General features: G+C 42.4%; 1 protein-coding gene and 1 long non-coding RNA gene across 3 annotated transcripts in view; one reads left to right on the top strand and one right to left on the bottom strand.

The window, feature by feature from the left end:
- LOC142145031 (uncharacterized) overlaps window positions 1-25723 on the top strand; it is a 57191-nt gene that overhangs the window by 6000 nt on the left and 25468 nt on the right. For both annotated transcript variants that reach the window (XR_012689814.1, XR_012689815.1), the window contains exon 2: window positions 19675-20000. This is a non-coding gene — a long non-coding RNA (uncharacterized LOC142145031). The remainder of the gene's footprint in view (window positions 1-19674; window positions 20001-25723) is intronic.
- CAPN11 (calpain 11) overlaps window positions 867-25723 on the bottom strand; it is a 40621-nt gene continuing 15764 nt past the window's right edge. The window contains exons 3-23 of the mRNA XM_075204482.1: window positions 24901-25154; window positions 24213-24282; window positions 20435-20553; window positions 19799-19932; window positions 16676-16844; window positions 15964-16047; window positions 15753-15838; window positions 15397-15471; window positions 15037-15197; window positions 12039-12208; window positions 11874-11885; window positions 11541-11752; window positions 11209-11248; window positions 10447-10512; window positions 10312-10369; window positions 9783-9847; window positions 4304-4372; window positions 2897-2975; window positions 2571-2687; window positions 2295-2353; window positions 867-1483 (exon numbers count right to left, since the gene is read on the bottom strand). Of these exons, the coding sequence (XP_075060583.1) occupies window positions 1457-1483; window positions 2295-2353; window positions 2571-2687; window positions 2897-2975; window positions 4304-4372; window positions 9783-9847; window positions 10312-10369; window positions 10447-10512; window positions 11209-11248; window positions 11541-11752; window positions 11874-11885; window positions 12039-12208; window positions 15037-15197; window positions 15397-15471; window positions 15753-15838; window positions 15964-16047; window positions 16676-16844; window positions 19799-19932; window positions 20435-20553; window positions 24213-24282; window positions 24901-25154 (2126 nt within the window). The 3' untranslated portion in view covers window positions 867-1456. The remainder of the gene's footprint in view (window positions 1484-2294; window positions 2354-2570; window positions 2688-2896; window positions 2976-4303; window positions 4373-9782; window positions 9848-10311; window positions 10370-10446; window positions 10513-11208; window positions 11249-11540; window positions 11753-11873; window positions 11886-12038; window positions 12209-15036; window positions 15198-15396; window positions 15472-15752; window positions 15839-15963; window positions 16048-16675; window positions 16845-19798; window positions 19933-20434; window positions 20554-24212; window positions 24283-24900; window positions 25155-25723) is intronic.

Raw genomic sequence — 25723 nt, 5'->3', positions numbered from 1 at the left:
CCTTTGTACTTTCAGTCTACGATTTGTATAATAACTGGTGTCTGAGTTGCCTGGTGCAGTACCTCCTGTCCTGTCATTGTATACTAGATTATATTCACACATTCCCCTTGTAGTAAGCAGTAAACAGAACACATTACCCCTTATTACCCTACTAGCACAGAATAATGACAATTTATACCATACGTATCTGTGACTTCCTGTCCTGTGTAGACTCAACCAAACTTATTTCACTACAAAAAAGTGTCTGTTGCTGGCTTATTGCATCATTTTTTGTTTTTTATTTGCCAAGTTCCAAAATATATGGAAATCCCCATCTAGAAATCCTGTGTTTGCTCCTGCCGGGGATGGGAAAGTTGGGAGTTTTGTCCCAATCATTGCTGCATTGTATAGTATAGCACACCTGCTATTGGTGTACACAGCAATGAACTGGTTTTAGGAGGGAGTTTGGGGCAACCAGTGCTTCAAAACTGCAACAACAGCGGATAGGTGTGAAATTCACCAATTTATGTTGAATAGGAATATGTAGCTATAAAACTGGAAATACAGACCACATCCTGTTCCTTCTGCCCTGACCAAATGTGTAGTGTGGTGGGAGGTAGTTCAGGATCATTGTGTAGGCAGGGGACACAGTTATACAGAAATCACAACATTGTAATCAAGATGTCACATGGGTTTTAGATTTGTGAGAACTTACTGTCTGATATATTATTCCATCAACTGTGGGTTATAAAAATGGCGCCTGCCCAAATCTATAAAACTGAAGATAGAAATCGCATTTTGTGCATGAGCAAATTTCGCAGATAATCACTATTCCATTTATAGATCTGCGACTTGCTCAAGTTGTTATAAAAAGAGAAAACAAAAACTCATTTCCGTTTTTTTTATTAACATGCAGTCTGGCGATATTCCCAGCCAGAGAGACATTTTTGTGTTCCCCAAATGGAGTAACAGCCCAAACACCAGATATCTCCAGGCGTTTTCATGTATTTAGCCCTTACAGCCAGTATTTGTGGGTTCGGGAAGAGGGGTCCTTAGTCTGCAGCGGTCACACAGGCACTGCTCTGACACGGCCAGTTCTTCATACATAGGTTCTGGGTTACAATATAGGTAAGAAACAGCCGCTGGGGAGCCCATTAATCACAGGCGGAGGGGGGCAGATACCCCCACAATCATTGTTTTGAATATCTGTAAGGCACCGAAGAGCCTCTCTTACATGTTAGTAAGCAGTGCTCTGGTTGGTTGGCTCTGAGAGTTTGGCTACAGTGCAATGGGAAGAAGATTTTCTCTTGTGCAGAGGCTTCTGGGAAATCCGTGGCCTGACCACAACTTGTGATGTGATGCAGCATGTTCGTGTTCAGTTCTAGTGATTAAATCCCTATAGGATGAGGTTAGCGAGAGCAGGGACAAAGGGAGTGTCTGGAAGCCAGGATAATAAGCAGGAAATTTGGCTGTGAATTTATCCGCACATTGTCAGCGTCAACCACTGTAAGAGAGGAAACAGCAGACGGTTAACACCGCAACACATCACCGGTTCCATGAGCTTCCTGCCGATTCTCATCCCTACCGACAGACTGCTCAGTCCTTACAGACCTATGCCCCGAGATTCTAGCCTTTTCACACCCATTTATTCATTTACGGTGTTTCAGATGTAAGTACTCCAACTTGGGTGATAACATCTCATTACTTTAACAGTTTTATTTGAATGTGGAATCCATCACTAAGTACATTGCAGAGAAGGCTGTAATTCATGTATTAGCCGTATGAAGACTACTAGCCACTAGCTGCTATTCTGTTATTAACCAATGGGGCCTGTGCAGCCTTCTACAATATTGCCCATAATCTGTATGGTGGGCAGTTAGTTGCTATTGTCTATACTTTGCTGCCCCCTTGCGGATATTCTGTATATTACCCCAACTCAATGCAATAAATTGTATTTGGATCTAGCAAATGTTAAAAACATCAAGTTCTGTCATTGTAAGAAAACCTTTTATATAAATTTAGGAATGTTACAAGATGCGTATTCATTCTGAATCGATATGTATTTTAGCCAATTTTCATTTTAGATAAAACCTACAACCAGTTTGCTCCTCAATTCCAGTGAAATATTAAGCAGATACTGGGTAAAAAGTACAACAGTCCTTCAATATTTGGGATCAAGGATTGATAAATCTGTCCTCCAGGCTTTATTTCAAAACAGGCTGTGACCCCTCCGGATCACTGTACATATTACAAATACTGACATGTAGGTTGTTGTTGACTCAGTGGGTAAAGACACCACGGAGCAGCTCACTCACCTGCCCCAGTTGCATTTCTGCCGAGCCACTACCGTCGGGGTCCATAGCCCTGAAAAACCCTGGAGAATAAAGACAGTGGTCAGTAGGAGAGAAGGTCCCACCAGGCATAATACAACGGTCTGTTTCAAATGTATTGTTGGGGACCCCTCTTCCCCACCACACACGCAGAGAGCTTATCTCTATTGGACCGGCATTGGGCCCAAAAAAAGAAAAAGGAGGAAAAAAAAAAGGTTCACATGTGGATACGGGGAAGAAATTACTATGGAGAACACTCACTAAACATCGCCTCCAGCTTCACCAGACAGCACACAAAGTTGTCAAAGTCGACTCCCAGGTCGTTGTCAGCATAACGAGCCACCAGCACTTGCATGAGTTTGTTATTCAGCTTAAACCCTGAACAGACAAAAAGAACAATGAGACTGTCTGCAGGTCTCCGGACATGGACACAAGGCAGATAAAACCACTTGGCCCATCTAGTCTGCCCATTTTTCAACCTATGGTAACCTCAATACAGCCAAACATTGCACATGTATGACCGTAATGTGTCCAGATTATAATCCTGTGCAAGCAACAATGATGAAAACCCATCTTCCCTCACTCACCTGCATTTTCCAGGGCGAGACGCAGCTCGTATGAGCTCATGGTTCCGGATTTATCCAGGTCATGCTGCCGGAACAATGTCTAACAGAGAGAGCGAAGAGATTACTGTGCTGCGCAGAGACAGACAGGGCTTGTGTCGTGACGTTACATAACTGTGCCAATATGAGAGAAATTCTTTGTTATATATGAAAGGTTCATAATTAAAGCTTAGTATAAAAAGACACATCAAGGGAAATCATCCTGTACGGATACCGCACGCACTCTGCTGACTACAACGCCTGGATTTTGTCTTTTTTGCTTGTTTCAGTGTAGTACTAAGGTCAGCACATTAAATGCATTGCCACTTACTGTACTGAATTGGAAGCAATGGTCTGAAGAGGAGGACCTATTACTGAATGTAAACACTACATGCTCCAGGGGTGTCCAAGTCATTCTACTACCTGAGGTGTCAACTGACATACTCATCCCGTACACAAACTGCCGTCAGCCTTCCCATAGGAGTTGTGTATACTTTATAAGACAGATATTGTGATCTTTAAGTATTATTAGATCCACCGATATGGTCATCGCCACCAATTTATACACCAGCAAGAAAATTGGCTTTTTATTAAGAACCTTCTCTTTTCTTAACATAATCTACTGGTGTGTCTTGTTTAACCCTAGTAAATGTAGTTTACTTGTTGGACAAGAGTGATGAATACCAGCAGAAATTGTTCTCCTGGGTACGTACAGCTGTATTATTAGAACTCTCCTAATAATATGGGTGCTGGGCTCTAGCATTTAAATGACATAAATAATAATAGAACAACCCAACCTTTCTGATACTGGCCCAAAAGTGAGTGAGGGACACGTATCAAAGTAGTTATTAGTAGAATTCGGGGTACAAACACTGCAGGAATGTTTCCCTGCTGCAAGTTCCTAATATATATATTTTATATTTTGCAACCACAAAGTAAAAAAAAACCAAAAACGGAATCAGTCACAGAATAGGGTTAGGACCAACAGCACAAAGGGGGGGAGGCATAATGTGACATATACACTATACAGTCTGTGTCTAGTAAACATAACAAACGAGTTCAAAAATGTAATTACCACAATGGTAAGAACAAGACTAATTTGTTGACATTTTGATAAAACACCAAAATAAGTGATTAAGAAAACCAAGTAGCTTAGCACGTTTACAGATTTTACCTTAACATTTCAAACCCCCATACCCTCCACCCCAGCCCCCACATGCATAGACAGGCAAGTAGCTGCGGCAGCACAAGTCTTAGGGGTGCTGTAGACCCCACAGAGCTGGCTCCTATGTCTATACATTGGGGCGATAGATCTGTACCTTATTTGACCTGGACACATTAACTGCCCTAAATTTACACAAAAACTGCCATTTTGCCCCCATTGTGACTTACCAGCCAACTCCGGATTTTGTTCCACAGAGTCTGAAACTCCACAATGCCGAGCTTTCCACTTCCATCTTTCTGTGAGCACAAGAGTTAAGGAGATTTTCCTAATAACTCAAGGGGGAGCACTAACACCAGGTAAGCAGAATGTTTGGCCCATAGCATTGTAGAGACCTGTGGTGAGTTGTGAGGATACCGCCCTTAGGATCGTGGTTACTCTCCGTGGGATTCAACACACTCGGGCAGACCAGAATATATCCAAAATAAGGCTTTATTACGACAGCACAATACGATAAGACATTCACAAGGTACAGGGTAAATGGCAGCCTCTTGCAGCCAGCACTCCAAAAATAATAATCTCAGTCTCTTTAAGAGTCTTATCCTCCTGCAATATCACCATTACTATTTAGCTAGACAGTTACCATGTTGTCCGGACTGGGTTACATTTATATTTATACATATTAATACATTTCCCAACGCTATTTCAGCCAGTATAGTACTGTGGAGGCACATTATTATTATTATTATTATTATTATTATTATTATTATCATCATCATCATCATTTATTTGTTAGGCGCCACAAGGTATCCGCAGCGCCGCACACAGTACTAACAGTAGACTATACAGGGTGAAACCATACAGAACAATGAACAAAAAGTACCAATACTTCAGAAACTCCGGCCAGTCATATGCAGTAAAGAGGAGAGGGAAGGTGGGACAGAGGGGGGGGGCGGGGGAGAGGAGGGAGCTGAAGGTGGCAAAGAGGCAGCGGGGATTGGAGGACTGAGAAGAAATGACATTACATTGCATATAATCTGGTGGTTCTAACCTAATTACCTCCCAGATTACCTTTAGCTATTTTAAAGTTAGGCTAAGTACACACTACACTATTTTCAGCCAATTATTGGGCCAATCAGACGATAAACGACCGATATTACATGAGTGTGTACCCTGGAACGATGAACGATCATCGTTCCAAAGTACAGATAATCAATCGGTCTGAATGGTCATGCTGCTTAAAGATGTCGGTCAGTTATGGAACAATGTTGGCCCAATTCTGCATTGTTTATGCACTCTGCAGAATTGGAACAACAGATGAAAAGGGGGTCAGTCACACATACCTTAAAGCACTGGAGAGGAAATGTTTCTGCAGGCTGAGAGCATCGGGGGACGGATCTGTGCAGAGTGAAGGTTGACAGCCAGCCAATCGGATGCATGTTCTGGCGTCAGCTGACAACTCCTCATATCCCTGTGAACTGTGCCACGAGAGGCACACATGACAGCCCAATGACTACACATCTAAATTAACGTAGTAGCTTGGGCTGTGCAGATCCTTGCTGTCTGAAGGGGACTCCCTGCTTGTTTATATAACTTAAGAACTACAGGCTGATTGACTGCACAGGAAACACAGGAAAGTGACAAATAAATCAAGGCAACTGCTTGCATTGAGTTCTAATTACAGCACTTTAGATACTAGTGTGAGACAGACTGTTTCCTTCCAAGTATTGTAATAACCCTCTGCAATAACTAAAAGATAACAAAACAACAGTTATCAAACCAGCAGACAAGGGAGGAGGTTATTGCAGAGGGTAATTATACTGAGACATTTGAGCAACTGGTCATTGCAGATCTAGATGAGATCAATCACCACAAAGATAGCAGGTTTCATAATTTAAGTAAGAGAGAGAGGCTCTTCAACAACTAAAAGATAACAAAACAATAGCTATCAAACCGGCAGACAAGGAAGGGGGTGTAGTCATTCTAAACAATGAGGATTACAAGTTGGAAGCATTTAGAATTCTTGATGATAGAGATACCTATACCCCTTTAAGAGAAGATCCGACTAAACATTTCCAACAAGAGCTGACTATACTCCTTAAAAGAGGAAGGGATCAAGGTATTCTTAAAAAGAACATATGATTACATCAATAACATGAATCCAGTCTTTCCAGTCTTCTATTATTTACCCAAAATGCATAAAAATCCAAAACATCCACCAGGGCACCCTATAATCTCAGGGATAGGCTCATTAACTTCTAATTTATCCCAATATATAGATCAGTACATACAACCTTTGGTAAAAATTCAATCATCGTATCTGAAGGATACCACGCAAGTCCTTAACACATTACTTGATATAACATGGACGCATGATCTTTGGGTAGTCTCTACTGATGTAACAGCTCTATATATGGTAATAGACCTCCAACAGGGAATGGAAAGTACGAAACACTTCCTACAACAATCTGGCTCATTATCATCATTGCAAAATCAACTTCTATTAGATAGAATAAACGTAATTTTACACCATAATTATCTATGGTTTGAGGGTATCTATTACCTTCAGCGCCAAGGTATAGTCATGGGCACGAGGTTCCCTGCAAGTTACGCGAACCTCTTCATGAGTAAGTGGGAGGAGGATTTTATGTGGATGGGTGGCAAATTTGGGGCGAACCTCGTGCTATGGAAACGATACATCGACGATATACTGTTTATCTGGAGGGGTGATCAGACCTCACTAGACGATTTTCTACAGTATATGAACAATAATGATAGAAATTTGAGATTCACAACGCAGTACAGTAAGGAGCAGATATAATCTCTGGATCTGAATATATACATAAAAGGGAAAATCAACACCAAAACTCATAACAGGTGGATGTTAACAGTTATATCTTGGCAACAAGTCATCTTTTCACTTCATGGTTAGCAGGAATACCTACTGGCCAATTCACTAGAACAAGATGCAATTGCACGAATATGGAGGATTATGTAACACAGGGTGAAATAATGAAGGACCAATTTGTCACCAAAAAATATGATCCATCAGAAGTACAAGCAGGTTTTGATAAAGTAAAGGGGAGGGATAGGGAAGAATTACTTTCCTATAGAAATGCTACAAAACAGGAGCAGCGAGAGTATCCATAGTTCATTACGGGTTTTTCCTCCTCAGCTGGGAAAAGCACTGGCCTGTACTTAGATGGACACTACCCTAGAGAGTATTCTACCAAATAGACCAAAAATAGTATAGAGGAAAGCCCTGAACCTTCAGATGGATCTTACGAAAAACCACTTACGTCTACAGAAAGAGAGATGTACAAGGTTAGACACACACACACACTAACTCAGGGGTTTTACCACTGTACTAAATGTAGCAGTTGTAAAAACTTAGGTTATTCATCAACCAAACCTACTGTTAATTATAAATCATGGCAGACGGAGGGGCAATATGCAATTAAATCTTTCCTGTCATGTGATAGTTATAATGTAATATATCTATTGGAATGTCCATGTAAACTACAATATATTGGACAAACTATTAGAAAGTTCAAAACAGGAGTTGGGGACACATCCGTAGGTCTGGCTCAGCATAGTGTTGCAAAACATTTTGCAGAAGTTCATGACTGTAACCCTGTAGGATTAAAATTTCTAGCGATCAAGCAGGTCAATAAGAACTGGAGAGGGGGGATTTCACGTGTAGAAGAAACATCATGGATATACAAAATGAAAACCTTACACCCTATGGGTTGGAATATATACTTTGATGTGAAACAGGCATTAAGAAAATAGGGGGCACACAGATTGGGAAAGTGATTATACACGTGAGAGGACTTTTAGTCTATTTTCTATGTATAGGAATAGATAAGTATAAGATACTAATATATGTTCAATGTAGGACCACCTCCCTTAAAGGACTCTATAGGTATACATAGATAGGTAGAATACTCTAGAGAAACAGATGGATTTCTCTGAACCCTGTTTGAGGTGTTTTATTTTAATTTATTTATCATTTATTTTATTTATATGCCATTATTCCTTTTACTCCTTTATCCATATATTAGAATATACAATGTTCAAGACACTTACGGATATCTCTATAGCTCGGTTTATAATGAGTTTAACAGTGTCAACTACTAAGTACTGTATTAGTTATACGGAGCGTTAATAAATCCTCCTGAGTTTAGGAGGAGTTAACTAACATGGGAGGAGTCATATAACGGCACCTGATTAGGAACACTATATCTAACATGACCCACAGATTGATTCATATCTCCTTGAAAAAGTCCTATTTACGGGACGAAACGCGTTGGAGGAATTGCTGCCACTTACCAGCGGAGGCCATCTACTACTACTATTACACCACTATTGGATTTCATTTTTTTAGCTTTGGCCACAGCGGTATTTTTATTTTTACTTTTGTTTAATACGACTCCATTCATATCCTCCTAGAGAGGACAGACTTTTCGTCATGTGACTGGCCCGGAGAGGAGGGTCCATCTACTGAACACATCGGACTGTATCTCTGTGTTATTAGAAGCATGAGATGAGGCATTTTAGCTGCCTCTAATTACGGAACACCTTGAAGAGATGGAATCTCCTTTTGGGCTTGGCATTTATCCCAGGAGGTTTCCTTTGCCAACATTTACTATTCTAAGATACTTTTCTCACAATATTTTCAGACACTATCGCTACATTATATGAGAATACTATATAAACCTGCCTATTATTTTGACAGGGTAAGGATCGAAAACAGATGCTTCATTGCACAGCTGATTCTAAACTACCATAGTGCAGATATAGGTAGGCCTGCAGATATGTTCTAATACACACTAACAGTATTAACCAATGTAATACATTGTCACTGAGAATTTGTTTACATTTCAGTTTGATGTCACGGAGCCAGTAAAACATCACTACATTCAAGCTCCTATTCAGCATTATTCACTGCTGAATCTCTATTCTATCACCTGACCTCATTTTACTATTTACCATTCTTTTAAACATTAATTTTATTTATTAAACTATCCTTTTATTACAAACTATCCAAGTTTTAGAGCATCTGTCCTCGTGTATGATTACAGATAGGGACGTTGTGCGCTGGGTTTATATGTTTATTTTAGGGCGGTACTTATAGAATCCAAAACTTGCGAGATCCAACGACGTAACAAAGTTTTGCCTCGTTTTCAATCTCGAGGGCGCACAATGTACCGAGCCGGCTCAGCTCTGTACTCAGATCTGCTAAGTTCCTGTGTGTTCGGTTCTCGGGGAACCGAGCCTGAGCATCTCTATCAGAAACACATACTAGGGTCAATTTTGATAGCAGCCAATTAACCTACCAGTATGTTTTTGGAGTGTGGGAGGAAACCAGAGCACCCGGAGGAAACCCACTCAAACCCGGGGAGAACATACAAACTCCACACAGATAAGGCCATGGTCAGGAATCGAACTCATGACCCCAGTGCTGAGAGGCAGAAGTGCTAAACACTAAGCCACCGTGCTGCCATAATTCAATGTTATTGAAGCAAGTTTGGACCCAGAGGTTGGTTCCTCAGGATACTAGAGACACAACCTAATTATTAGCAATCTATTTGCTGTACAGGTATAAAAGACAGGAAGGGGCAGTATCAAAGATGCAAAACCAAACCCAGAACTCCCTATTGCAGTCTTTTCCTGACCACACATCTCACTCTGGCTTAGCAAGGATACGTCCATTAAGTTGACCATCTGCCGGCATGACTCCATGCCAAAACCATCTGTCTTCAGGTCTTTGTCTGGTGAAGAGAGAAAGCATACATGAGGAGAAGATCAGACCTGTAGCAGAAATTTGATGGCCCTATAGATGTCCCTTACCATAGATTGTCCATGTTACATGCCAGGAGGCAGACAGATCTCTTGGTAACATTGTGACCACACATTTTGTGAAAGACGTTTATGTCCTTCCAGTTTGGAGATATAAATATTGGACAAGAGAAGGAACATTTCTGATCCATGTCCCAAAGTTCACTAGGTATTATGATTGGGCTTCCTGAAGAGGGGGGGAGGGGGGGGGGGGTTATGGGGTACGCCTTGAAATGTAGTACTTGTTTACTGCACTGACTAAATTGCTTAATGCAAAGTAGTATTTAGATATCAGACAGGAATTTTCTGTGTCTTAAAACACCTTGTTGACACCATTACTTGTTTCTTACAATACCAGACTTCACTATTATTCCGACAGGATTCACTGAACACTTACGTCTTGACACCACTCTGTTGAGTATGGTCTTGAGCTCAAATACACTAATCTCCATGTCCTGAGGAAAAAAGGAGACAAAAGTCACCATAGTTTCTTTGAAACCATCGGTATAGAAATCACTTTCCATCAACTCACGTCTCCCGCCAGCTGCCTGAACATGTTCTTGAAAGAATCATCAACGTCGTCTTCTGTGATGTCCTCCTGAGAAGAGATGGGACCATTAGACACCTCACAAAAGTCAGATGAACTTTTATTTACAGTCTACAAATCAAAGTCATTCACACGTCTGCATTCTTAAAAAGAGTACAGTCTGTATGGTTCCTGGCTCTGCCTCGCCCTACAAACTGTTGTGTCAGATTAGAGGTTTACAGGCCCCTGGGGGTACCAGTAATACACTTTAAAAATATCAGGGTATATTTTATATTTATTGTATAGTTTATTGTAAAAATAAATTCTGGTAGCACCAATGTAACCAACCCATAACATCCAAAACTCCCATGGTCGCAGTAATCCTAGTGCAACCATCCATAAACCCCAATCTGCTGGCCGAGTATTACCATTGCCAGCATTTAATCTGTCCAAACACTCTCTGCCAATGCCGAAACTACGGCCACTGCAGGGAGTGTGGCCACCATGGGGCTTGGAGGTCAGATGGACCCGGCCAAGCAGTGTTCCACCCCTGCCAGCTGCCAGAGCCGTAACTTAGAATTCTAACGCCTGGGGCGAGAAAGACAAATGCCGCCCCCCTAGCCCTCAATTTTAACCAAATTAACCTAAAATATTACTAAATTGCGCCCCCCTTCAGCGTTGCACTCTGGGCGGTCGCCCCCCGTCAGCTGCTCTAGTAATTACAATTCAGGAACCCACCCAACCTCTCGCAATGGAGATATGTCTCACCTGATCAGGAAGGTCTGCCGATACCTCCTCATCCAGCTCCCTAAAGAGAAAAAGTCATAGGTCAGGGGACAAGCTGCACCCCATATTCCTGCTCCCCAATAATGGAATTTATAATACATTTCTCTGCAGTTCACCCCTTTCTAAAAGAAATGAAAAACTTTTACCAAGTTTAGTCCCACAGAAAAAGTCTACATTACACAGTGTGACATTATCATTTACTGAGGGGGGAGACTGATCATTTCATTCTGTGTGAATATTACAGGGGGGTGTTTTCCACATATTATATTATATATTATATTATACACAATGTCCCCACGCTCCCCAGCACTCACTGAGTATCAGACTGTTTTTCAGTGAATATTCGCAGCACAAAGTCTCCCTCTTTGTTTGCTTCGAATGTGGATGGGACAATGAGATACTCCCCAGGGGGGAGGCGGACCTCGTTGCTCACTTCACGCAGGTTGATAAAAGTTTCGGAGCGAGCGCAGGACTGGTGCCGCAGGAAGAAATCCTTCTTAAGATGGACATTCTGGCAGCCTTTGAACTGCGACAGGACGAAGAGAACATGAAACGCATCGTGTCAATGTGGAAAAAACAACATCCCAGATAACTTTTGGAAATAATGCGTTCAAAAGTCATAGAGGACCCACATATAGAGTACATACCTCCTCAGGGACCTAGAGGGAACAAGAGAAGAATACAGTATTACAGAGGTGATATTTCTAGAAATTGTGAGTATATAAAACAAAACTGAACTCTCTCCCTATGTGTCACAGTAATACTAATCTGTAACAGGAGTAATCTCTATTGGAATCATAGCACGGACTTGCCTCATACACCGCAAAGCCGATGGTATGCATGTCTCCGCCAGCTTTACGTTCTCGCCTTCTGTTCTTTTGCATGAGGGCCACAAGGCAGCTGCAAGCCAGCTCGTTATCATCTGGGTCATCGTCCTCCTCCAGAAGTGTGACCTTAAACTGAGGGTTAATCCAGAACGTGGCTGCAACGAGAGGTGTGAGTGTGAGGGCGGGTGGGTGGATACCAAGTGCAGCTTTATTCCTACAAGGTGCGGCGTCGCAAATAGCGCTTCCAACAATATTATAACATTTCTTAAAATGTTATTAACTTTAACAGACTCATCCCTTTTTATGGCCTATTATCAAAATTTTTGCAGCTTCCCCTATGATAGGATCTAAGATATAAATGTATATACAATGTGTACAGAAAGATCTATACATTCTGTCACAGCCCATGTGAAGCATCACCATTATTCTTGTTGTATTACCAGATAAGACCATACTCCCACTCAATCTGCACTATCCCTATCCCCAGGGGCTAGCTGGGCAGGGGGACATCTGCCCCCTGGGCCAGTCCCATACTGGGCTACCTGCATTTGGTTTCCCTTTAAAATAGTTTGCCTAGCAGAGTCTCGTCCCCCTTGGGCCCCTGCCTATCCCACAATGCAGACAGAGGTATTGTACAGTCTTGTCAGATGTTTGTTTACAGGGGAGAAGGGTGGGAGAGAGCAGAAGCTAATATAGAGGGACCACTCGTGGCTGCCCGATATGTGCAGACCCCCTGTCTTCTACAGAAATGTATCTATCCAAAAACAGAACAGAAAGCAAATAATATTTTCATATTGGCTTTCTGCACCAACACAAACAATTAAAGTATTTGGAGATTAAAATGTTGTAAACCTTGTTAAGAGCACATAATATAGTAAAATGATAATAATATCTATTACAATATGGTAACTTGATCACATCCACTTTTAGAAAATAATATCTAACTGAATTTTATGTTAGACGAACATTTATTATCTGTAAATTCTTAATTTAAGGAAAAGTTGATGAACGTATTGTACAGTCATGGCCAAAAGTTTTGAGAATGACACAAGTATTGGTTTTCACAAAGTTTGCTGCTTCAGTGTTTTTAGTCTTTTTGTCAGGGGTGTTGTACGAATTATCGGCTCTGACAAAGCAGACACACTTAAGCACTACAACTGAACCCCGAAAGCAATAAAAGGCGTTGGGGCCTGTATACAGGCGGTGGGGCCGGCCATTGCCGCTTTAAAGGCGGCATTTGCACTCAGTCTATTAAAAATTACGTCATTGCTTTATTTAGATCTTTCTCACCGTCGCATTTTTAGATCTGTAGATTGTTACAGCTGCCAGACAGAATGACTGCCTGCTATATGGTAAGTCTACATTCTCATACTATCGATGTTATTGCTTTCCGGGTTATTTTGTAGTGCTTTGTCAGAGACGATGACACCACTACCACCGTTTGTCAGATGTATGCTGAAGTAAAATTACAAGCATTTCATTAGTGTCAAAGGCTTTCATTGACAATTGCATTAAGTTTATCCATATAATCCATATTTGCAGTGTTGACCCTTTTTTTTTTGAAGACCTCTGCAATTCGCCCTGGCAGCTGTCAATCAACTTCTGGGCCACATACTGACTGATGGTCGCCCATTCTTGCCTAATCAATGCTTGGAGAATTTGTGGTTTTTTGTTTGTCCAGCCGCCTCTTGAGGATTGACCACAAATTCTCAATGGGATTAACGTCTGGGGAGTTTCCTCGTCATGGACCCAAAATTTCGATGTTTTGATCCCCAAGCCACTTAGTTATCACTTTTGCTTTATGGCAAGGTGCTCCATCATGCTGGAACAGGCATTGTTCATCATCAAACGGTTCATGGATGGTTGGGAGAAGTTGTTCTTGGAGTATGTTTTGGTACCATTCTTTATTCATGGCTGTATTCTTAGGCAACATTGTGAGTGAGCCCACTCCCTTGGCTGAGAAGCAACCACACATAAATGGTCTCAGGATGGTTTACTGTTGGTATGACACAGGACTGATGGTAGCGCTCACCTTTCCTTCTCTGGACAAGCATTTTTACAAATGCCCTGAACAATCTGAAAGGGGATTCATCAGAGAAAATGACTTTACCCCAGTCCTCAGCAGTCCAATCCCTGTACCTTTTGCAGAATATCAGTCTGTCCCTGATGTTTTCCTGGAGAGAAGTGGCTTCCTCGCTGGCCTTCTTGACACCAGGCCATCCTCCTAAAGTCTTCGCCTCACTGTGCGTGCAGATGTACTCACACCTGCCTGCTGCCATTCCTGAGCAAGCTCTGCACTGGTGGTGCCCCGATCCCGCAGCTGAATCAACTTTATGAGATGTTCCTGGCGCTTGCTGGACTTTCTTGGGCACCCTGAAGCCTTCTTCACAACTATTGAACCGCTCTCCTTGAAGTTCTTGATGATCCAATAAATGGTTGATTTAGGTGCAATCTTACTAGCAGCAATATCCTTGCCTGTGATGCCCTTTTTGTGCAACACAATGATGACTGCACGTGTTTTCTTGCAGATAACCATGGTTAACAGAGGAAGAACAATGATTTCAAGCACCACACTCCTTTTAAAGCTTCCAGTCTGTTATTCTATCTCAATCAGCATGACAGAGTGATCTCCAGCCTTGTCCTTGTCAACACTCTCACCTGTGTTAACGAGAGAATCACTGACCTGATGTCAGCTGGTCCTTTTGTGGCAGGGCTGAAATGCAGTGGAAATGTTTTTGGGATAAAGTTCATTGTCATGGCAAAGAGGCAAATTGCAATTCATCTGATGACTCTTCATGACGTTCTGGAGTATATGCAAATTACCATCCTAAAAACTGAGGCAGCAGACTGTGTGAAAAATACTATTTGTTTAATTTTCAAAATTTTTGGCCACGACTGTAAAACTGAACGATTCATTGTGAATTTCACCCCTTTTTGTTCAATGTTAGCAACAAGACTTCTGGAGCAACTAAGCTGCTCCCACCTGGGTTATTTCTACAGCCCCCGGCAGTACTCCCCCTCCGCCAGGTGCCCTCATACAGCGTTGTGTGCCACTTGCCGACATCATCCTTGCTTAGCGCATCGGGAGTGAGATTACAGATCTCCAGCCTGGAGAACTGGCGCAGGAATTCCTGGAAAGACATCCTGAAACAAAGGAAGAGAGTGAAGAGGACAAGTGCAACTTTTGTGTGAGATGCAAAGTAAAGGTGGGAAAGGTCCATGCGGCAAAGAGGGGACAATGAGAAGGAAAAATATAATGATTAAATGTAATACAACAAAGAGAAAACCCCAAACCTGCAGCCCATTACAGACACACCAATCGTCCCATCATACAACATCTCACCAGAATTCTCCATCTTCCATCTTCAGCTGTAGATCTTCACGCTCCGAAGGATCAACTTCATTCCACTCAGAAGAGCTGGAGATCAGACAAAGGATGAGTCATTTTTACATAGGACTGTCCATCAGCCACCACCTCCACTAACCAACGATATGACCAGTTACAGAACATTTCTCTGTAATAACATACAACTCCCCTCATCCCTATGAAGTAGTAACAGTTATTGATACTGTGACTGGTCATTTTACTAGGACTTTTAAACCATAAAAGTCAAAGGTCCACTTTGCCCAAAGATTTTCAGGCAGATAGTTCTAGTGTATGCTCCACAGAATAGAGTTCCAATAACAAATTGTTCTCACTTATCACTCCAGGCTCCTGTCCACTCCACCTGCCCCCAAGGATTTCGTATACGAATGAGCTTCTCTGTCTGTCCTCTGTAAGTCACCTATGAGAAAAGAGGGGAGATGACCAATGACTATGTCCGATGTCCCTCGCAGAGGACCCATGAGAGAACCAGACTGACAGTTCACTGATAGAACTAGTCTCCGAGAGTCCCCATTTTGTACCCACCTCTTTCAGAGCAGTCACAGAATACGCATGGCCCTTCACCAGTTTCTTAAACGTCACAGCTTCCATATCAAAGGCGCTGGTTATCTAACAGCAATTCATATTAGAGAGAGAATAAATAAAACTAATGTCTATCACAGCACAGAGACCTCCTACTACAGCTAAAGAGACAGATTGTTCTCAGCAGGTCTCATGATTATGTGACCTCTTATATCAGAGAACGACTGATAACATTATTATATTTATATATATTGAAAGTTTCAGGAAACTAAATATAATGGAAATAAGACTGATGGTGGGGGATGTATTCTTCCTATGAATATCAAAATTCCTGACTGTAAAGTCCCCACACAGGCAGATCCTGGATGACCAGATTCGAAGGCCCTGTCAATCGTTCGAATCATTACAATTGAAAAATGATTGGACACACAGAATGGTCATCTACCGACACCATTTCCACCATGTCCAACAAGGATTATTATCTAGACTGCGGTCAGTTTCAGCCACACACACTGATATTGGGCCAACTGCCTGAAATCTACTGTAATTATTCTGCGTGTAGGCGCCTTAAGCCTACAGACCCCAACATGGCTGATAACAGAGGACAGTAGCACGAATATCCTGACACGGTATGGGAATGGTGTATACATTTGTGAATTCCTTTTCATATTGGATAATCTCGTATATTAGATTTATGGCCACTAAAATTTCATACATCAATTGAGCAGCCCAGTAGTGACCCTCGTTGTATCGCCCGGCTGATGATTTTGTCAAGGTCCCGGGGGGCCTTTCGAAGATCATACATGGAGGCTACACCCCCGGTAAAGTCCTCAAACCCTTCGGTAGTGCTGCCGCCAGAGAGAGCCTCGTACGATCCGTTCAGTCTATTAGAGGAAACGAGAGAGATATATATAAGGGATAACACATGAGACATCGGGGATTAGATACATATTCTCCGTCCTGTATATTTACATCACATTATATATGCTCAGCATTTCTATCATAATTATCCTCACTACAACTCTACATCTACACATCTTACACCTGAGCTACAGGACCTCACCAGTCGTCTGAACTTACAGATCCTGAATCCAGGAAACGGAGTATGATCCTCAGTGTAAATATTTACAGCCACCGACTGTGGTTACAGTGCCAAGCGCTACACACAGGGTTCTGGGGCTGGAACCATTCTAGGGTTTTGTTTTTCACCAGAGGATTTCAGTTTGATGGTAAATGGTTAAATAAAAACATAATGTCATGTAATGGTGAGCTGATATTTGTTCCTGTATAAGTATTTATATAATTTGCAGACTATTTATAAATGACCTCAATATTAGCAATTAGCTGCAGTGAGCTGGCTGGGGCAGAGAGTGACCTACGTCCAATATTAAATGGATTTGTGTAACAGATGGATGGAAAATGCGTTTGTTTACCCAATTAAATGCACTGACCTGGTATTGTCTCTGTAGCCCAAGCCTGATCAGCCTCTGGTTGAACTACAATTCCCAGTATGCAGTGCTAGCTATCTGCTAGCAGAGCATGCTGGGACTTGTAGTTCCACAACACTTGAAGAACCACAGGCCGACCAGGCCTGGCCTAGCCTATACAAAGCCTACATATGCCAAATATCTCACCTGAAGGTGGAGTTATGTCTCTGCTGTGGGTGAAACGGATTGGTAAAGCTGCCCCAGATGTTAAGATCATACTTGCCTACTTTCAGTAGGCGATGTCCGGGAGAGGGGCGTGACTAATGGGCGGGAGGGAGCGGGGTGCCTCGAATAGCGTAATTTTGACCCCGCGCCGACGAGTAAATTGACGTTTTTCTCTGTGAATCACGTCATTTTGACAAGGGAGTCCCGGGATGCGGGAGAAATGCCAGCTCTTGCGGGAGCCCGGGAGACTGACCCAAATTTCAAGAGTCTCCCGGACTTTCCGGGAGAGTTGGCAAGTATGGTTAAGATAACAGCTTAGGAAAACACAGCAAGATACACCCGGATAATGCAGGAGCTGCAACTGAAATACATATCAGCTAGAACCACTTCCAGATATTCTTATCTCCTCTCATCAGTGTCTCCAATACTTCCCCTATAAGGAAGCCTGGCATACTTCAATTTAGTCCGAATAATAATAGTAATAAATGTGAGAGTTGGAAATCTAGAATAGTGTTTGACGAACCATTAGAAAGGAGAGGCCAGATTATCATTTTATTTATGTAATAAAAATTATATTATAAATGATGGGAGGAAGAATATACGTATTATAATATGTTAGATGGCACCGAAATCTCTGGGATGTGCTCCTTCTGGAAATGCCACTGACAGATGATAATAGATTATAAAATTACCTGCTGGGTTTTCTTCTGTGATCAATTCTATTACCCAGTACCAGTCTTTAATCAATATCATCAATTATCAACTGATCATTATTGTTCGGATGAGGATTGGCGATGTCTCAGCGCCCGTCTCTCACATGCCCTTATGTATTCCTATAATAACTATCAATTGTTCAATATTGTCTTTTCATCCATTAAAGTAATATTATAATATTATTGCATCGTGTTTTTGGCTACTTCTCTCCTTTTACTCACATTCTCCATCTCATATAATAGACTAATCTCATCAATAGTGTTTCCGCTTCTAATCAGCATCAATTTGCAGTTTTCATCCCTGTATTTATGCTCCCGTATGAGATGCGCAATATATATATATATATATATATATATATATATATATATATATATATATATATATATATATATATATATATATATATATATATATACACACACACACACACACACACACAAGTTAACCCGTGCGTGATACTCATGCATTCTAGTCAAATCAAGCTACTTAAGGTGTTAAAAAGGTTCTTGTCATGCCAGGCCTCAACCACCAACCACTTCCCCCCGGCAACCACCAACCACTCCCCACTGTCACCCCCGGCAACCACCAACCACTCCCCCCCGTCACCCCCGGCAACCACCAACCACTCCCCCCCGGCAACCACCAACCACTCCCCACTGTCACCCCCGGCAACCACCAACCACTCCCCACTGTCACCCCCGGCAACCACCAACCACTCCCAACTGTCACTTCTCCTTCAAGAAATATATATATATTTTTTAAATCTTTATAAACACTTAACAATTAACAAATTAAATTAACAAATTAAAAACATCTTAGTATACCAAATTTCAGCCCTTTCTGAATTTTTTTTTCCACACACACTAAGAATTTAGTAGGTCAGATTATAACTCCGCCCAGCAGGTGGCGCTGCAGCTTGGTTTTATTTTTTCCACACACAGAAAGACTAACACACGCCACTAGACATTTATATATATATATATCCTCCAGAGATCACAATGTAACGCGATAATTATGTATATGTATTGCCTGGCTTCCAGAAGAGAGGAGTGCAATTCCAGGTCACTCTGAGGCTCGGCTCACACATGGACGCTGGTTACAAGTGTTTCCTGTCTAGGTAGAAATGTTGCTTCCTCAATGTTATTCTCCCATCACTCTTATAAATACGTATGTTCTATACAATCATTACAGCACGACAACATCGCTCTCTCTGATCAAATCAATGCTGGAAAATTACCTCAGTATTAAAAACCCAGGAAATTGAATGTGATGTGTTTTTCTTGAGTAACTGATAACTTTTGCTGCAAGGTTGTTTCATTATCAAAACATACATTTTATTTTTCTGCAGAAAGGGAGATTCACATCACTGAGAACCAGAGGAACAGACCGCACAACCCATCGAGAGAAGTACCAGCGGCTGAGCTGCTCAGTGTAACCGGCATCAGGTGGGGTGTGATGGACACAACACTCACTTGGCGTAGGCCTTCTCCAACAGGGCACTCCAGAACTCCGAGCCCTCGGCAGAGTGGACAAACACCAGCTCTCCGTCCTTCACCGGCAGACGGTCATCGATTACTACATCCACCCACTCGCCAAACTGCCAGATCTAGTGGTGGGGAGACAAGGGGTGCAAAGATGTGAGGGGCAGAAACAGGATCACTCACCCAAAGGAAGGTAAGAAGACCAGAGCTGGGGGTGATGGTCTATGTTTTATAGCCCCTATCCTCTCTATAATGGCTGGGGAAGTAGTTATGTGCCATCTGTTGGTTCTCCCTATATATATATATATATATATATATATATATATATATATATATATATATATATATATATATATATATATATATATATATATATATATATATATATATATATATATATATATATATATATATTTCTGCATGCATCAGATTCACATAAGATCTATGAAGCATCCTCTATGGTCGCTGTCTTATTATCCTTCATAAATGGGCTGAGACAAAATACACAGAGAGGAAAGTCTCTTCCCTCCCACCAGATTTTAGTGTTAAATTAAAATCTCTCCCATTAATAGGATTTTGTGAGTATAAAATCTCCACGTGAGGTTGGTCACCTCCCCCCCATCATACCTGGAAATGGAATATTCCTGCATATTCCTCCTGGAAGCTCTGCCCATGTGGTACGACCCTGTGTAGGAGATCCTCATTCAGCGTCAAGGAACCAATCGCAGCCAGGAGCCAACAGTCACCTATTTATACATATAAAAATATATATATGGTGTATATATATATATGTTATATATAGTTAATTACATAGACACAAACTGTAGAAAGATTATTCCATACAACTAGATGCTGACAGTCTGTACAGGTCTTTTGATTGTATCCTTTACAAAATTGAAGATTTTTGTCTTTTGCCAACAAGAACTGGTTTCCCAGATCGGGAGACTTTGTTTTTTAACATAGAAAGAAGATATGAAAGAAATAAATTAACAGTGTGGAATATATAATAGATTTTGAATCTGAATAAAACTATCTATATTTGAAAACACATAACATTCCAGGTATTCATTAGCTGTAATACAAACCTCCCACCAACATCAGGCGCGGTGGTTATGGAATTAATTCAGAACACATTATTATTTTTATGTCCCCTGTCCATTGGTAAATTCTATAACACAGAGACAGGAACTGCATCTGTATAGGTGGCGAGAGGACATCCAGGATGAAATGGCAGAAAGACATCCAGTAACGTGGGACAACACAGATGGTGAGAGATCAGGAGAGGATAGACTGGGGAATAACCTGCCGAGATACCTAAATCCAAAGGGTGAGAGAAGTGGTGTAGATAGAGAATAGCAGAGGACCTAGTACTGAGTGCTGTGGTCTCCAACTGATAAAAGAAGCAGAGCAGAGGTGGATCCAGAGAAATTAACACCAAAAAAGCAATTAGAAATGTAGGACGAGAACCAGGATAGGACAGTGTCTTGCAGACCTAGGGATTGTAGCGTCTGTATGAGGAGAGAGTGGTCAACGGTGTCACATGCAGCAGAGAGATCCAGGAGAATTAGAGGAGAGTAATGGCCTTGAGATTTAGCAGTGATCAAATCATGGACAACTTTTGTCAGTTCAGTCTCTGTGGGGTGTTGGGAACGAAAACCTGACTGAAGAGGATCCAATAGTTTGTGTGAGGTGACTGTAGACAAGTCTCTCAGGAAGCTTGGAGGGGCACGGGAGCTGAGAGCTGGGATGTAATCTTGGAGAGAGTTTGAGTCAGAATTTGTTTTCTCAGAATAAGAGTAATAACCTCATGTTTGTATCACAGTGGGAGGAGAGGAGTAGGGTAGAGACTTCACTGTGTACGATCAAATATAGAGAAGGTGCAGGAAAGAAACTGAGCAGGTTGTTGGTTGAGGAAGTGGTAGCAATTCATTTCGGATATGGGCAGTCTTGTCCGTGACGACGATCTTCATCAGCGATGCTGGTCAGGGGGGTTGAGCCTCATTGATGTTTTAAGTGAATCATGAGAGCGGGAGGACATTGGGAGTATTACATGTGACATGTTGTTGAGTTTGGAGCTTCTTTTTTTTTTTGCTCATTGGACAATGAGATTCCCAACTGACATGTAACTGGAAGGTACAAAATGTGTTCAATTAGGAGTATGAGACCTGATCTCCTCAGCTCAGAGCTGGAGCAAAGTCCTTCTGAGGAGCGGAGGAGTCTGTGCTTCGCCTGCAAGGAACGTTCCTTCTCCACCACTTTTACCTAATTTCCAATCATTGTGTCGCTCTGCAAAATACAATCTACTTGTGCGCTGCTCCTTCAGGTGAGGTGCTGCAGTCCAACTACACTGCACTCAGCACACCATGTCCCTCACTACACCCAAACCTACTACCGACTGATTTCTGCTCTGCAAGTTACGGAAACTTGTTCTGCATTTTGCTGAAATTCTAGATGCACTTGTACAAACCACAGAGTTCATCCCTAAACAGGATTTTACACTGCGCATCATCCGTCTAGTGCTTTGTAAATGAGGCTCCAGCTGTTCCCATATTTATAGGAGTTACAAAATGTATTGTTTTTATGTTTGTGTATTGCCTTCTCTACTTCTGTAAATCATGTGTCTTTATTTCCCAATAACCTTCACCGATATAATACTTTGATGGATATGTAAACATTCATGCTGACATTAGCCGCTGTGGTTATTTATTACACATTGGGATAATTGTGTTTCTGCTCCTTTATTCTCTGTAACAGAATTGTTTCACTTTGAAATGGAAGTAGAAAATGGAAACATTTGGACATCCAGCATATTAATAAATACAACTCACTATAAAGACCCAGGAACTTTCCATTGTAATTTCCCTCAGCGGTCGCTTGTTGCCAGCTTGTCCTTTGTCCCTTTCATACAGGATGATTCCTATCCCAGAATCCCAGGAGCAGATGTAACAATCACAGGGAAAGGAGAAGTACAGGAATGTCCAGCAGTGCAGGCGTTAAGGATTACTGACAAATGTGGCATCTATAATTAGCAGCTGTCCCTAAGCCGCCCCCCCCCCCTCTATGACGCATCCCGGACAAATCTCACTGTGCAGGGTAAACAGGCTGAGTGTGGGCGTAGGGGCCCGGAGTACAGGGTAACCCAGCATAGGCCATCGGATCTTAGCTGCTATTTTGTAATACAGTTTAAAAAGTGAAAGGAAACATCTGATTTAGGGCTTTGGGGGTCACAGTTTCCTGCAGACACATTGTCACAAGTGTCCTATAATCTGGGTACAAAGGTGTTCTCAGGAGTAATTAAACAGATCACTCAGGTTGTAGCAGTTATACAAGGATGAGGAACAGAACATTGTTAGCTGGGTGAAATGGGACTGATTGGGGGTCTCAGGAGGAATGGGACCGGTTAAAGGGTCTCGGGGGGGTAAGGGGGTCTGTGGTGATTTTTACTCTTTTAGGATAATGGTTTATTGTCATTTTATTTTTGTTGCAATGATTAGTAAAATACATGCTTGTGCTGCACAGAGCCCCTGATCTCTCTGCAGGTTTATATTAGTTAGTATGAGAGAGAGCAGCCACGCTGTTTCCACAGCTAATTAAAAGTAAATCTCAGCCTTAGGGGTAGATTCAATTGCAAAATGGTTCTCCTGTGACAGAGCCGATCTTCTCTGTTCCCCCATAACTCAGTCACCTGACTTTCTCCCTTATCATGTGGCAGACAGTAAGGCGCCTGCCAACACCAGTCACCCGTCCAGCTTTACCAGGGCCGTAACTAGGGCAGTGCGAGAGGCTGACCGCCCAGGGCGCAGCGCTAATGGGGGGCGCAGTTTATGAATATTTTAGGTTCATTTGGTTAAGATTGAGGGCAAGGGGGGCAGCAGTTTTTCTTCTCGCCCCAGGTGCTAAAATTTTAAGTTACGGCTCTGAGCTTTATATCCCGGCAGCTGCCATATACCAGCAATCAATATAAAGTGCCTGGTGGGGCAGAACCTGCCTGGCATAATAGAGCAAGCAGCTGCCATCACAGATTACTTCATCAGCTGTATACAACTTCCCTGCTCATCAAACCACTGTTCATGGAGGTCCCACGAGTGGGCCCTTCTATAGAGCTTGGAGTTACTTTGGGAGTGGAGCCACAAGCACTCTTCTGCCAGAAGAGTTTGCTTGCTGCACAGATGGAATAGACCTCATTGCGACAGCGCCCCTCAGTGGCTACTAGCTTGTACCTTAAATGAGCAATATCTATTCAACAAAGCATCTCTCAGACATGAGAGTATCCACATGTTATTTAGACATGGAAGCTGTACACAATATACAACGTCATGTTTCAGAATAATTTTCCTTTAAATATGTTATTATTCATAAGGCATATAATGGTAGAATGTGACATCACGGATTCCGACAGACTCACCCAATGCTCCCTGACAGATATCAGTTCTGGTCGCTCCACCAATGATGAACTGCGGATCGCCAACTATTTCCTGAGGTGGGAAGATACAAGAGAATGTCACACAGGGTATGGGGACCCAATGAAATCGGACACTGAACACAGGAATTAGACAATGTATATAAAAAGGTCTGATCTCAAGAGACCCCCATTGCCAACTACTGAAATCTGCCTCCACCCCCTATAGAGCGGAGGAGCCATGGAGGACAGGCAGTGGGGATGGGCCGCGGAAGGCAGGCTGCGGGGAGGGGCCGCCGGAGGGCAGGCAGCGGGGAGGGGCCGCCGGAGGGCAGGCAGCGGGGAGGGGCCGCCGGAGGGCAGGCAGCGGGGAGGAACTAGCGACAGAAGAAAAACGGTTGGATACCAAAAAGCAAAGCAATGCTTGGGTGCATTATTATAGCCAGTACTGGGAGCACCGATTTATTAGGCAGTAATCTCCAACTGCTGCAGAACTACAGGTCCCAGCATGATACAGTCTGGCAGTGAATGATGGGACTTGTAGTTCCACAATAACTGCTTGCTATGTACATTTCTTAGTCACAATATCAGTAATGAGGATGCACGGTGCTCTTTATAGCCGATATCAAAGTGGACATTACAGTATATTCTCATTCATGATAAACCACATCTAAGACCCCAGTGTCACACTCACCGATGGCCGCTTCCACCGGACCCCTTGTACTTTGCTGGAGCCGGGACCTAGTTCCTTAAATCCTAGGGAGGAGACAGCGGTTGGGAAGTGAGGATCCTCAAACAGGGTCCCATTCTCCAAGCAGGACTGACGGAGGGTCTCAAAGTCCTGCTTCAGGTATTTCACAGCACATTCGTGGGACCCCACACCAGCCGCCTTCAGTCGATCGATCTTCAGCTTTGACGCTATGCCACCAAATGGCATCATTTTGCCTTCTAGAAGAGAAGAGGAAAGAGTGAGAAACCTGGGGGGAAACTGCAGTTAGGAGGCAGTTACTTATGGATTCTGGATTCAAATCACTAATAAGCAGCAGAGACACAGTGATATGAGGTGAGGAGGGGAATGTAGGCAGCCACAGACTGAGTTATATAGTGGAAGGAGCAGGGTCCTCAGCAGCACAGAGCAGAGTCGTGAGGCTGTGGTCCCTATATGAAGCAAAATTCTTTCATCCATCTTGTCTATAAACCTGCTCAGAGGACGTGTTCAGTTGGAAACAGTTTTACTCTAACTGTTCTGTACCGTGTTTCACTACATCTGCTACAGATCCAAATAGATCCCCTTAGCGGATCACACTGTGGGAATGTTTCAGCACTTATGAAGGGGTGAATAGAAATCAGTGAATTGATTAACTTGAGCTCTACGTTAATTAATGAATTAATGAGGGAAAAGCACCAATCATGAATGCATTTCTGGACTATAATATCTATAACACACCCTCTAACACAGACACATCTGAAAATGTCTTGTGTGTGGGGTTCACATGTAACATGCCAGTCCTAGTATG

This window comes from Mixophyes fleayi, chromosome 3 (genome assembly GCF_038048845.1).
Source record: "Mixophyes fleayi isolate aMixFle1 chromosome 3, aMixFle1.hap1, whole genome shotgun sequence".
NCBI lineage: Eukaryota > Metazoa > Chordata > Amphibia > Anura > Limnodynastidae > Mixophyes > Mixophyes fleayi.
This window is presented reverse-complemented; position numbering and strand designations above follow the sequence as displayed.